Raw genomic sequence first — 13942 nt, 5'->3', positions numbered from 1 at the left:
AAAAAGTGTACATGCTTCTATTGATGAGACACCTTTTGCGCCTGCTCGGAACAACATCCATGAGCAATGGCCCATACTCTTTGTGGTATTATGGATGAGAAAAGCACCTTGACAGTGGGAAAAAGCATCTTCATGACATCCAGCAATCTTCTCAGTCGACGGAACAAATCTAAGCAAGCCACGTAACCCATATGCTTGCTGCCGAAGTGGATTACGTTAACATAGACAGTAGCAAAAGTGGCCAGGTCTTCACAAAGTGCATGGATATCAGTCAAATTGCACTCGTGCACAGTGTTCCACAATGCGTCCACTCCTTCCAAACCAACATTGCCGTCAAATTGTCTTTCCAGGACATAGTTGTGCAGATCTATGACAAAGGGATCACCTACAGTCAACACAATGCATTTCATCATGTCAGCCACCCTCAGTACGCAGAGTATAATGTACAACAGTTGGACCGCCCCTTCCTGTGAACCACACCCACAGTACCTGATTGGATAATCCCCACAGTGCCATGTCAATTGGGCAACATGGTGCTAAGGGCAGATTGTGGCACGTGCGCTTCCCAAAGTACTGCAAGGGCTGCACCCCTGTAAAGCTGGAGCAGTCCTTCCCTTTGCACTATATTCTCTGCAGCACTACCTCATTAGTTATGCGTAAATAGGCACACACGCATCCACCAATCGCATCGAAGCCGCCATCATCCAACACTGTCACTCCTGTACAACACTTGAAATGTACCGTTACACATTTACAGTACAAGTGTCATGCCAATCCAAAGCCCGTCCACTACAAAGTTCAGTAAAAGTATGCACGATTTCTACATCCACATGGCAACCCAGGATGTGGCACGTATAATTCTGAAAGTACCGTGAAATCCGTTACCTTTTTGTGATAGTGAGGGGGGGGGGGGTTGGCGAGGAAAGTACTATCAAGCTGGGTAGGGGATTGGGTCTTCCATCGTAGATGTATAAAGTATTTTTTTTTACGTCCGTGCAAGCAACTATTTTTGTTTTTTCTCTTTATATGCATTTCTGTTTGCCTTTCCTCACATTTTTACCACATTCTGGTCAATGCTTCTTGTACAGTGTAAAAGAAAATGGTATTGCCAATGGCGCACAAATAAATGACATTTCTACAGAACCACTGCATATTTTGCGGCCTCATGATCTCATAGTGGGTGGAGAACATCCCAGCAGTCAGCATAAATTCACACATGCTTCTGTTTATAACACACCTTCCAACCTCTGCGTGGGGACAAATTACAACAGCATGGGCCCATACTCCTCTTGGTATTATGCATGTGAAAACAACCTTGGCAGTAGGAAAAATCTGCATCACTGCATTCAGCAGCCTCTTCAGGTGACAGATTAAACGTCCACACGACATGTAATCCAAATGTAGACTTCCATAGTGCACCACGACAAAGTAGACGTTCGTGACGGAGGCCACATATCTGCAAAGGCGAACCATCCCGCCGAAACTGCAGTCACCCTGACAGCCCCAGAAAGCATCCGCTCCTTCCAACCCAAAATTACCAGCTACGCCTATTTGCACACAGCACCTGGGCAGATGGCGCACAAAGGTATCACCGACGATAAGCACTGTGTGTCTCTCCATCTCGACAAACCTCACAACGCAGTATTGGGAAGAAATGGTACCGCCCCTTGCTGTCAACCACACCCTAAAAACCTAATTGCCTAATTTCCCACAATTCCATTTCCATGGCCACCATGCTCATAATGGCAGGATGTGGAATGTGCGCTTTCCCATTTACAGTGAGGGCCACAGCCCAGTAAAGCAGACATAATACTTCTTCCCTTTGCACTGGCATTTTTACAGCACTCCCTCATTGGGTGCTGTCGAATTTTCAAATACGCATGCAGCAATCGCATACAAAACCTCTGCATTGCACACTGTCATTTTTGTACACCACTCCATATTTACCGTTAAACACTCTCAGTGCACGTTCCATTTCATTCCAAAGCCCCTCCACCACAAACTTCTGAGGCGCACCCAGCACACCTTTGGCCATGCACACAACAGTGCAGCCCTGGCCCACACCGACCACAACACTATGGATCCATGCATGTGACCATGTGGGCAGTGAACATTATGAACAAACGTAACATAAGTAGCAGCACTTCTAGCCAACTCCCCCACACCATAAAACACCCATTCACGAAAACGTGTCACAATTAGCAGAATCCACAAACATACCACAGCCTGCACCACCCCTACCCACTGCCATTCAAAAAGTATTGTCACTGGCAACCTAAGCAGAACATCTTCACAACATTGGGCCTTCTTCAATAAATCTGCACACAGCAGAGTAACCAAGCACATATAAGCTGAACTTCAACCATACCCCCATCCATACTCACAGTATAGAAACACTGCACCCTGTGGCCACATTGATCAACGTCTCACTGCACCACCTCCTACCGTACACCAAATACTGTACCATGTTGCAACTATCACCACAACTATTGAACGCACAATACACGCTTTTCAACTCACTTGTGTTGCTGTAGCACATCTACAATGTGCTCCACACCCATTCTCCAAAGATCACCACCCTGTGTCTGATGCACTGTCAAACCTGCATTGCTGCAGTGGGTGTGCTACTTGCATACATTCATTGCACCGTAATGCAACCATGCATGTCAGCATGTCACCAACTACCACTGTGCACATACGCACCACTGGCACCAGCACTCCTACCCAACCTCTGCACCGCAATGGAGCTATACAAACATTACACTGTCTCTGGCACCCCTACGCCCTTTCATTCACATACTATGGTCTTACCCACTTCCACTCAGAAAGTATTGTCACTGCCAACTTACCCACAAAATGTTCACAACATTGCTCCTACTCCAAGCAATCTGCACACAGCACACTATCCAAGCACATATAAGCTGCACTTGACCATACCCTCTTCCATACTGACAGTATGCAAACACTGCACCCAGTGCCCACACTGCGCGACTTTTCACTGCACCATCTCCAACCACACAGGAAACACTTTACCATGTTCTAACAGTGACCTCACCTGCGAAACCAAACATACACGCATGGAAGCTCACTTCTGCTGCTCTATTGCGTCTGAAATGTGCTCCACAACCATTCTGTACAAGTCACCACCCTCTAACTGATGCAGAGTTAAAGATGCATTACTTCTGTGGGTGTGGTCAAGCCCTAGGCTCTTGCGTGCATGGCCTACGGCCTACAGCCTTTGGCCATGCACCCAATAGTCTAGGCCTTCAACACACACCCCCGCAACGTAATGCCACCATGCATGCGACCATGTCACCAACTACGACAATCCTCACACACCACTACCCCCAGCACTCCTACCCAACCTGCTCACCGCCATGGAGCTATGCAGCAAAAAATGGAAACGGTTACCATAATGTAGAAAGAAAACACTGTCTCCTGCACCCATGTGCACTTTCATTCACATGCTATGGGCGTACCCACTTCCATTCACAAAATATTGTGTAACTGCCAACCTACCCACATACTGATCGCAACATTGGCCCTACTCCAACCAATCTGCACACACTACTATATGCAAGCACCACCCTCTACCAGATGCAGAGTCAGACATGCATTGCTGCGGTGGGTGTGCTGCAGCCCTAGGCTCTTGAGTGTATGCCCTACGGCCTACGGCCTTCCGCCATGCACCCAATAGTCTAATCCTTCAACAGACCCACCGCAACTTCATGCACGCCACCATGTACCCAACTACCTCAATCCATCTGCACAGCAGAGCCACCCGCGCTCCCACCCAATCTGTCATGTACAATTCACTCCCCTTCTTAAATTCACCTGCCACCACTCACCACAGAAAGAGGTTGCCGCAAACTGGTTGCAGCACAAGCTATCGGGCCGTTACGACAGCTGCCTCCAATAACCACACAAAGTAGTCGCCTGTCTAGGTACCCGCAAATTGGCACAATACGCACAAATACTGTATTTACATATGTCACATGAACCACTTCTCACTCCCCCACCCTTTCCCTCTCTTCTTGCCGCCAACACATAGGGTACTGTATATTTTCCAGACCGCTACACCATGGCAAATGTTGACGCAGAGCACGCTTCCCTCCAGCCAACCACCGGGTGCGTCCAAAATTCTCTGACAGCACGCTGGCTGTTTATAGGATGTTTATCTGTATAGGTACCTGTAAGCTGTGGGTGGGCGCCTCAACCTAATTAACGTTTTTTTGCATATGCTGCACAGTGGCAGTGTTACCAGGACACAGAGGAACAGATGCACATGTGTGTACTTGCACAACGATCAAATGTCCCCTCCCACACAACATCATAGGTGGTGGACAACATGCAGAAATGCAGAGCGTGCTGGCGTCTTACGGATGCCTCCATTGTCATTGTAGATAGGCCGGCCAATTTTCCTTAATTGCGGTCATTCCAACGAGGACTGTGTGCCGCTGAGTGCGAACGGCTATTCAACAAAAAAAAACATATCACATATACCCTCAACAACCTTTCACTTATTAACGTTTACTTGTACACATTCATAGACACCATTAGGAAAGGGAAAGGAAGGGGTAGCATAAGTGGATACTTATTGTTCACCAATTTTTCCACTTTGGCTTACCGCCTGTCCTTTTTGCTATGCACAGACTTTCTTTCCTTTGCTGTGGCCCTATGCTGTTGTGGAAGGGTTGCGGCTTGTGCTGCCTTGCTTTCCTTTCCAATATGTTCTCTCACAGAAATAAAAATGTGTTTGCTGTACATATAGCAATATATATTACAAAATGTACGCTTCACAGTACTGTGCATACCAATGGGGTTAGTAGTGTAAGTCATTGCGTCATGATGGGAATTTTCTTCCAGCCGCTCTAAGGTGCTTTCCATTGCTCGGTAATAAATGAGACATTATGCTTCTCTACTACTGTTTACTGCAGCACCTATGCAGTTAGTAGACAAACTTCAGTGTGCTTACTACATTGTAGTGACATTCTGGTCTTGGTACTTTCCAGTCCGTACTCTCTGAAAACACGTTGTTAAAGGGACGTTATGGTTAAGGTACGCTACTAAAAACTATTGCCTTTACTGAAAACACTATGCTAAAGCAACATTCTGGTTACAGTGCCCTACTAAAAACCTATGAAATTCACTAACAAAAAACGTTGTTAAAAGGGACGTTATGGTTAAGTTGCACTAGCAAAAACCTATGAAATTCAATGGAAAAACATTGTTACAAGGATGTTATGGTTACAGATAAAACCGAAAAAAAACGAAATTCATCAGTTATGGTAAGGTAAGCAACCATAACTCGCGCCACCAGTGTGCACTGCAAGGACTAACATCTAAAAAATCACAGATGCCATCACAAATTTCATTGATGACATCACTGATGACATCTAAATGTGCCTTTAGTTTTCATGGAAAGCCTCCACAAGCGATGGTTATTGTAATGGTGGGAGAAAACTATCAAAATATCATTGGAAGAACTATCATGAGATAAGTAGTTCATTGGGCAATGCATTGCTATACACACCATTGTATTACAGACTTCTTTGCAGTACATGACCTAACTCATGTGGAAATGTAGCAATTGTCTACACCATGCCCCATAGACGTGTAATCTTCAAAATCTTCCCATGTTACATAGTGATATCATGAATGCTTTCGTTTTAGAGTTTCGGGTACTGTGAAACATGTAAGAAGTAGCTACCATTGCCTTAATAACTACATAATTGCACTACTGCACAGAAAACAAAGACACCACAATGCATACAAATATGAGCATATACAGCGAAATTACAGTAAGCAAAAAAGGAGTAGTATTAACAGAAACTGTTCATAACATAACTGATTATCTTCATGCACAGAAATGATTGCTGTGTTTTACGCTTTCTTCTTCCCCTATATGTATATGTATCATATGATGTGAGTGAACCCTAAGGATGCTGTACACCAAGATAGAACCTTTTGAATTGTTAGTTCCTGGCTGTTAGTGAAGAAAAGCACCTGGCCTACTGATGTCAGTGAACAAAAAAGAGGCAGCCACACATGTCATCAGTGATGTCATCAATGAGATTTGTGATGGCATCTTTGATGTAATGGGTGTTAGTCATTGCAGTGCACACTGGTGGCGTGAGCTATGGTTGCTTAGCTTACCATAACTGGTGAATTTCGTTTGTTTTTTTTGGTTTTACATGTAACCATAACGTCCATGTAACAACGTTTTTACATTGAATTTCATAGGTTTTTGATAATGCAACTTCACCATAACGTCCCTTTAACAACAAAGGCACAACTCGTCGAGTCCCAGCGATCTGCGTACTGAACGGACGCTCTCTTCACAGTTACTGAGGTACGCTGTAGAGAGTTTATTGCTGTTGCCTGCACTGTTGTTTTAGTTATGTACCACTGTATTTAACAAGCAGCGATAATGTGAGCTTTTGCTGTATCTATAACTATATTCAGACTCGAGAAGTGGGTCCCAGTGGATGCTCCGTGCCAGCAGTTTCTTGCACACAGGCATATTATTTGTCAGAGCCATCTATTTAAAAAGGTGGTAAGCTGTATTTCTGCAATTTAAGAATAGACACTTGGGTGTTTCTCTTTTGCTTACTCACGTTGGCGGTGATATCTATTAGTTGGGATTTCACACGAGGTACACGACACTTAACCTTCAGATAATGGTTTATATATCGGTCACCACCGTTGCCATGGGTTTTTGAGACTAGATGGCTTCACGAGAGACCTCTGGCTGCCCATGTTGTATACCTATTCCTTTTCTGGTGCCAGTCTGTACACCTTTCTATCTTCGTTTTAAACATATCTATTCTGAGATAGTTGTGAACCAATGCTGTATGTACCTTACTCAATGGTCCCATCCTTCTTCTTTATTGTGACCATACTTTCCTGCCTATACAGAGGCGTAGACTGATGAGAACAACCGAGAGTGGCCCATACAAATAAGAAAGTAAGCATACAAATATAATATTCATGTGAGAATTTAAATCGGAGGTAAATAGAAATTTGGTGTTCAATTATTCAATTATTAGTGAAATTAACATGTATTGCGTTTTTCCTTTGTGGCAAACAACAATAACGGTGCCAACGCTACCGTCAAGTTCTGCTCGAGGGTGCTGGTATGACCGCCAGGACAGACCTAGCGGCCGTAATGGCACCCGCAAGCAGAACTCGTAGTTTGCTGGTCCGGGAACTACGGCACTGGCAAACTTACCAGTACTGTAGTTCCCGTACTTGCAAACTTGACGGTAGCACCAGCACCATTATTAACGGTGCCGGCACTACCATGCTCCCCATTCCCATTGAGCCCAATGGGACAGACAATTACCGGCACCTGGCAATGGGTAATTACCGGGTGAGGTAGGGCCGGAATGCCCCGGTAATTGCCCATTGCCGGGTGCCAGAAAAAGAACTACTCTGGCGGCACGGCTACCGCCATAGTCGTAATGAGGTCCACTAATTCTCTCCTCAAAAAATGTGAAAACAAATAAAAGAAGATCAGTTCAGCACAGACAGCGCGATGATGAGCACTTTCTACAAAAGACCTGTAGATGGCGCACGGAACACCACAAAACATATTGCAGAAAAACAAAAACACATATTATCTCGGGAACTGGATGACCTATTGAGCTAGAAATAGGTTGCATTAATTTGGCAATGAAATAAAGAATATTCCATGCAAAATTCATGACGCCAGACCTCACCGTTCATGAGGAGTTATGGTCCCAAGATCAATGCCACATACAAACCCACAAACAGACACAACTTTGTTATATATATATATATATATATATAAATATATATATATATATATATATATATATATATTTATTTATTTTACACAGCCACGATAGTGGCTGTGTAGTTATGGTTAAGTTGCTGTTTCCATAGGAAGAGCACTTTTTGGGCGGCTTATAACTTCGCTCCCCCTGGAAGAATCCTCACCAAACTTTGCAAAAAATATATATGGTATATGGGCCACTGTGAATTTATTTGCAAAGTTTGGTGATGTTTGGTCCAGGGGGGGAAAAGTTATAGGGGGAGGGTCCCGAAACGTCTTTTTCCATAGACTGAATGGGGGAAAAACTTTGTGCACGCCTACTCCCCAAACCGCTGGACGGATTTTCACCAAATTTGCGGCAGGAGCTTGGTCCCGAAAGCGTGCTTTTGTAAATTTGGTGCCAATCCGTCCAGTAGTTTTCTTTAAAACGACCAAAAGGTATGTCTCAAAAAATTAGTGATATCTATGTCTGCTCCGCGTTCCCACTTCCCTGTTCGCTCCGCCGACAAGATACCGATTGGCTAATCCGTAGCGTCATGTCCGCGGACATGCGACACGTTCACTGATTGGATGTTGAACAGCGTGAAGTGGGTCAGATTGTTTTGCTGAGCCCGCCATCTTTCATTCGTGTTTTGGTGTACGCGGACATCGCCGCTAACACATAAAACACCACAACATTGCACTTGTTAAAATTATGAAATACTATCTCAGAAGGTGAGGGTTAATGAGGCTGGGATGGGATGTGGCAGCAGGAAGTCAAAAAGTGGTGTTTTCTTGTCACCAAAGTCATACGGTAAATTGGAAGTTGCTGCTCAATATATTGTCCGTTAAGTACAGGCGAAGAATTCCTTTGTCTGTGTTACAATGTATTTGAAATAATATTGCAGTCAGACTGGCGCCCTAGAGTTTGAAATCTAAGGCAGCCACCTGCAGTGTTTGATGGGAACAGCGGGTCTGCAAGTATATGGGAGTACCAGTTCTCATGAATGTGTTGAGCCATTTTGTTGCAAAGTGAGAATGTATTTGCATTCTGAGTGAAGGTCACTTGCTTTGCTTTTTTGGTTGCGAGCTCAGTAGGCCCACGCATCCGACTAAACCCATAAGGGTCAATTGTTTTTTGACCTTGAGAAAAAGGGAAAATTCAGTAAGAATGCAGGGAGTGAAAGTTTGCAAAAAATACCATTTGATAAGGATATGTATTCAAAACGTTTGTAAGGCACATGTAATATCAGTTCAAGAAGATTCTTTGGTGCAAGTACGTTGCTGTCTGAGTTTCAGGAAGACAATGGAGATGCAGATTCGCGGCGTTTGTAGGCTATCACTAGATTCACCCATGTTCAATGCTAATATTTCTTTAAAATGTCACATATGACCATATCGATTTGTGTATTAGTTTCCACGTTCTTTTTGTCTTTTTTGAAATTGTTTGCTAAAGGTTGGGTATGGATACGTATTTTCGGTTATGTTTTCCGAACAGCTACATCCTGCCATACTGCGATTGCCATGGATTCCAGATGCCAAGTGATGGATTTTTTGCACGCCAGATGCACGTACTCGTGACCGGCTGCCTAACCGTCACTGTTTTGTGGGACGATCGCGCAGGACCCATTTGTCCGTGCGCTGCCGTGGCCATTAGGAGTAACATAACATCTTTTATGGTGGTGTAGGCCGAAGTTCATGCCGATGTCTTCGAAATCCCTGTGCGACCGAAGCGGTTGCTTTATCGAAAACGAATACTGTGTGTATGGGAAAAGAACATGTGCCTCACGATTAACATTTTCAATGACGACCGAAGAAACAAAGTTACTATTTGGTTGAAAATGGGAATAGTCCAATGGTCTCGGGACAGTTTATTGTGAAATAAAAGTGCTTTACAAATTCTAAAATGTTAATGTTTTCTTTTAAAAACCAGTTTATTATTTCAAAATGTGATGTGCTACTTCATTAGGGTTGGTTATGTTACAAGATGTGGGAGTGTTTTCGTATTAGACAAGTGTCGTAATGTAGTTAAAAAACATAGCGGTATACGTTTACTGACTGAGGGGTAGGCTGAAGCCATGGGGAGTGGGCAGAATGACAGGGTCATGGTGTAAGGTCATGATCCGCACAATGTGGCTATTGGCCATGACCAGAAGGGAGAAAAGATAGGATTACAGTGGCCATGTCCACCTGGAACTGGCTTTGTGGTGAAGTTGTTCGACATTAGGATACATTTGAAAGGGAAGAAAAAAGTGCTTGTGGTAATATGTTAACAGGGTTTCCTTTTTGCTTTTTGCAGGCTGCCATGGAAAGCGACGAGGGGCCCTGTATGGAACAGCCGCCTTGCCTTTCTATGGTGGCCATCTTGGAAAAGGATTTTGTTTTGTAATCCGGGACATTAGGACGAAAAATCCTCTTTTTCAGTAGCACGGGTTACTGCTTTGGTAATCTAGATTGTTAATGGCATTCATCCCCCATTTTAGGGGCCGAAGGGGGGTAATGATCCAGAGATCGTGTTATGCACTCTCGCTTTGATTGGGCGGATAACTTGGCCTGCTGGCCCTTTATTCATCGTTGCAGTCCCTGGAACGGAGGACGAACGCTACAATATTTCCATTAGCATAACACAAACTGCAAATGGAAATGTTGGAAAATCTTATTGCGTCTATGTATTTCACTGAGAAATATAAAGTAGATTGAGTCTATATTTTTATTTATATTTTTAAACTGTGAAAGGTGGTTCTTAAAGGAACATTTAATTTGTTTACGGATGGCTTTTTTTTGGAAGGACAGCTAAGAAGGAAAGTTGCGGACGGAAATGAGCAAAGAGGCACCAAACAGTAATATGGAGGGGTAGGTGGACAGGGGAAAATGTTGTGTGTGTGTTATTTGTAAGCTAGGGGCAGTGTTTCTCATGCTCCTTCATTACATCAGTGTTGCTGTTTTCTTGGGGAGGAGGGATGGCCTTAGCTCATGTCGTTTTCAGATAAATAGTACTTTTGCTAAAAGTATGTACTGTGTACTACATTGTTAATGCAGTGTTGGAGCTGTGCAAGGGAAATGTTGAAGTTGCAAGTTCTTACATCATTAAAAAATGTAGTTCCACACTGTCCACGAGGCATAGATCTTATTGTTAAGTGTGCGCCGGCATATGTTCATGTGGCATTCTCCGGAAGGTGTGCAATGAAGTCAGATGTTAGTTTACATTATGGTTCAGTAAAAAACCTTTGTTAAAGGGACGTTATGGGTAAGTTGTGCTACTAAAAACCTATGAAATTCACTAAAAAAACTTTGTTAACGCGACGTTATGGTTCCAAGTAAAACCGAAAAACCCTTGAAATTCGCCAGTTATGGTAAGCTAAGCAACCATAACTCGTGCCACCATTGTGCACTGCTAAGACTAACACCCAGGAACATCACTAACGACATCACATGTACATTTACTTTTCATGAAAACTCCGTAGAAGGTATTCTTATTATAATGTTGACCAAAAAGTGTCAAGGATCATTGGAATATATCAAGTGCTAATTAGTGCATTAAGCAATGCGTTGATATAAATAGCATTCTATTATGAAGTTCTATCCAGTATACTAAGGTACTCATGTAGAAACATAGGCATTGTGTGCAGCATACATGATGGAGGTGCAATATTCATAAGCTTGCCATGTTGAATAGTGAAATGATAACCGTTTTCTTATTAGAGTTTTGCGTACTGTGAAACATGTGATAAGTAGGTAATAAAACCCATTTACTACATAATTGCAGTATTACAGACAAAACAGAAAGAGACAACAAAACATACAAATATGAGTATATACAGGGAAAGTGAAGTAAGCAAAAAAGCAGCAGTAGTAGCAGAAAGTGTTCATAACCTAACTGATTATCTTAATGCAGAGAAATGATTGCTCTGTTTCAAAGGTGCTACTTACTCTATGCATATGTATCACATGATTTGACTGGACCCTAAGGGAATTAATGTAAGAACATTTTTCAAGGATAGGTCTTCAAATATAGCACCTTTTCAATTTTTAATTCCTGACCGTTACTGAAGAAAACCATGTGGCCTAGATATGCCAGTAAAGGAAAAAAAGGGGGAGCCAGACATGTGATGTCATAAGTGATGTCCTGTGTGTTAGTCTTAGCAGTGCACAGTGGTGGCGCGAGTTATGGTTGCTTAGTTTACATATATATATATATATATATATATATATCCAAAGGAAAAGAGGAAAAGGCGAACCGCACTCCCGCGGGCCAAATGCAAATAGCAGACTCCAAAATCAAAATCAAGTACAGAAACAAAAAAAACGTGTAGTGAATACGGATGTTTTTTAATATTTAAAAAGTTGCACAAAAAGAATATACAACACAACGAGCAGCAACATAAACACAGCCAGAGGCAGGAGGCCGGGAAGCATATATATATTAGGAAAATAATGCAGCACACCCCACTCAAGTGCACATATTTAGTTATATTGGTTGACCAAAACGCATATGATTTTGCTTAAATGTGCTTACAGACACGTCAACATACTAAATTAAGAAAAGCCTTGCTGCATTTTAGGAATGTGCATTCGTTAGGTTAAATAATTAAATAAAAAAACACTGCACATATTAACGACATAAAAAAATGTAATTGTAGAGGGCATGTCTTAAACGGCTGCGTAGTATATACATCGTTTGGTTTGTAATAAAACTGGTGAAAGTTTGCGATTCTGGATATAAACAAGACAGAGCATGAGAAAAAGGTAATGTTTTGCTCACCTTTAGGTTATCTGGTAACTCAGTGCGGCCGGCGTAGCCAGGGTTCATGGTGATAAACACAGCGCAGGAAGCGACCAGTGGGATTTCAACCCCTTCAAACATGAAACGCTCCAGCTGAGGGGAGAAGACATGCATGATACAGAGAGACAAATGGGGCGGGGGGGGGGGGGGGGGGCGCATTACGCTCAGATATGTGCAAGAGAATCAGGTCACTGCAAACAGGATAATGCCAAGCGCCGATTCTCAATATTCTTTCATGTACAGCTCTAAAGTTATTTTATTACATTTTCTCTTACGTTCTGTATGGCAAAGTAGTACGTAAATTAACCCTATGACGCGTGCATTATGTATGTAATGTACAAAGCTTCCTGGGAGAAGGACCAGTCAGGTGATGATGTGGGGTGGTCAGGACAGTTCACCCTGCAAAATGCTGTCAATTAAAATGGTCATTGAATATGTGTTTAGTTTTTGGCTTATACATGATACATTATACATTATACATGATACATTATACATGATACATTAACAACACCGAGTGGAGAAAGGCTTTTTGTATTAAAAAGATAGTGGTAGAGAGCAAATGTGTACGATACACACCAGCCATAGTGGATGTGCAGTGATTACCTCCTTTTGTATGTTTCTGGCGTTGTGCATACTTTGTATTGTCGAGTGCCAATTGGTTGCCTCTGCTATCAATGTAATGGGGTGTCCCCAGTTATCCAGGCTTGGCAAACCAGTATTTTTCACGCCCGACATTTTCTTTGAAGTGTATGCCTATTTTGCATTGGGTAGTTTTATAAATGTTTTCACTTGCAATAAACGGTGGGAACTTTACTGCTGATATTGCGTACTGGCGTGAAGTTTATTGCGGCATTTGTGGCTGCACTTGACATTATGACAGTCAAACCATATTGCCCATGCCAATTCTTGTTTCATGGTTGCAGCCCATTCAAGTAAGGACACGCATTGTCATATCCAACAGTTTGGGATGTTTTTGAATGCAGATATGTTCTCCCTATTCAGATATTTTTAACATAACATTTTCCGAAATATGATCCCAATCAAATGAATAACATGTTACTACTGATATTTACCTATTATTTATAAAGAAAAACAAAAGTAACAAGGTTACTAATAGTCTTTACATTTTCAACACATAACAATAAAAGAGGCAAGCCAATAGTTAGATTCCAGGCTTTGTGCCGACTTGCTGTAATGCTTAGAAATGAAAAGTGGCTTAAGACATTGCTTGTTAGATGCAATTAACCCATTACCTTTCAGAGAGATTTATTTGAAATAGCCGTTTTAAATCTTTTTTGATTTATATATGGTTTTAAAAAACCTTTACAATTCAACAGTACAGAAATATAAAATACATGACAAAAAATATAAGCTAAAACCTC

At 42.5% G+C, this 13942-nt stretch overlaps 1 protein-coding gene across 1 annotated transcript in view; it reads right to left on the bottom strand.

The window, feature by feature from the left end:
* The window catches only part of DNAH1 (dynein axonemal heavy chain 1), a 3604831-nt gene that overhangs the window by 1935533 nt on the left and 1655356 nt on the right, over window positions 1-13942 (bottom strand). The window contains exon 31 of the mRNA XM_069644003.1: window positions 12540-12653. Within this exon, the coding sequence (XP_069500104.1) occupies window positions 12540-12653 (114 nt within the window). The remainder of the gene's footprint in view (window positions 1-12539; window positions 12654-13942) is intronic.

The sequence above is a fragment of the Ambystoma mexicanum genome, chromosome 2p (assembly GCF_040938575.1).
Source record: "Ambystoma mexicanum isolate Mex_15411 chromosome 2p, UKY_AmexF1_1, whole genome shotgun sequence".
NCBI lineage: Eukaryota > Metazoa > Chordata > Amphibia > Caudata > Ambystomatidae > Ambystoma > Ambystoma mexicanum.
This window is presented reverse-complemented; position numbering and strand designations above follow the sequence as displayed.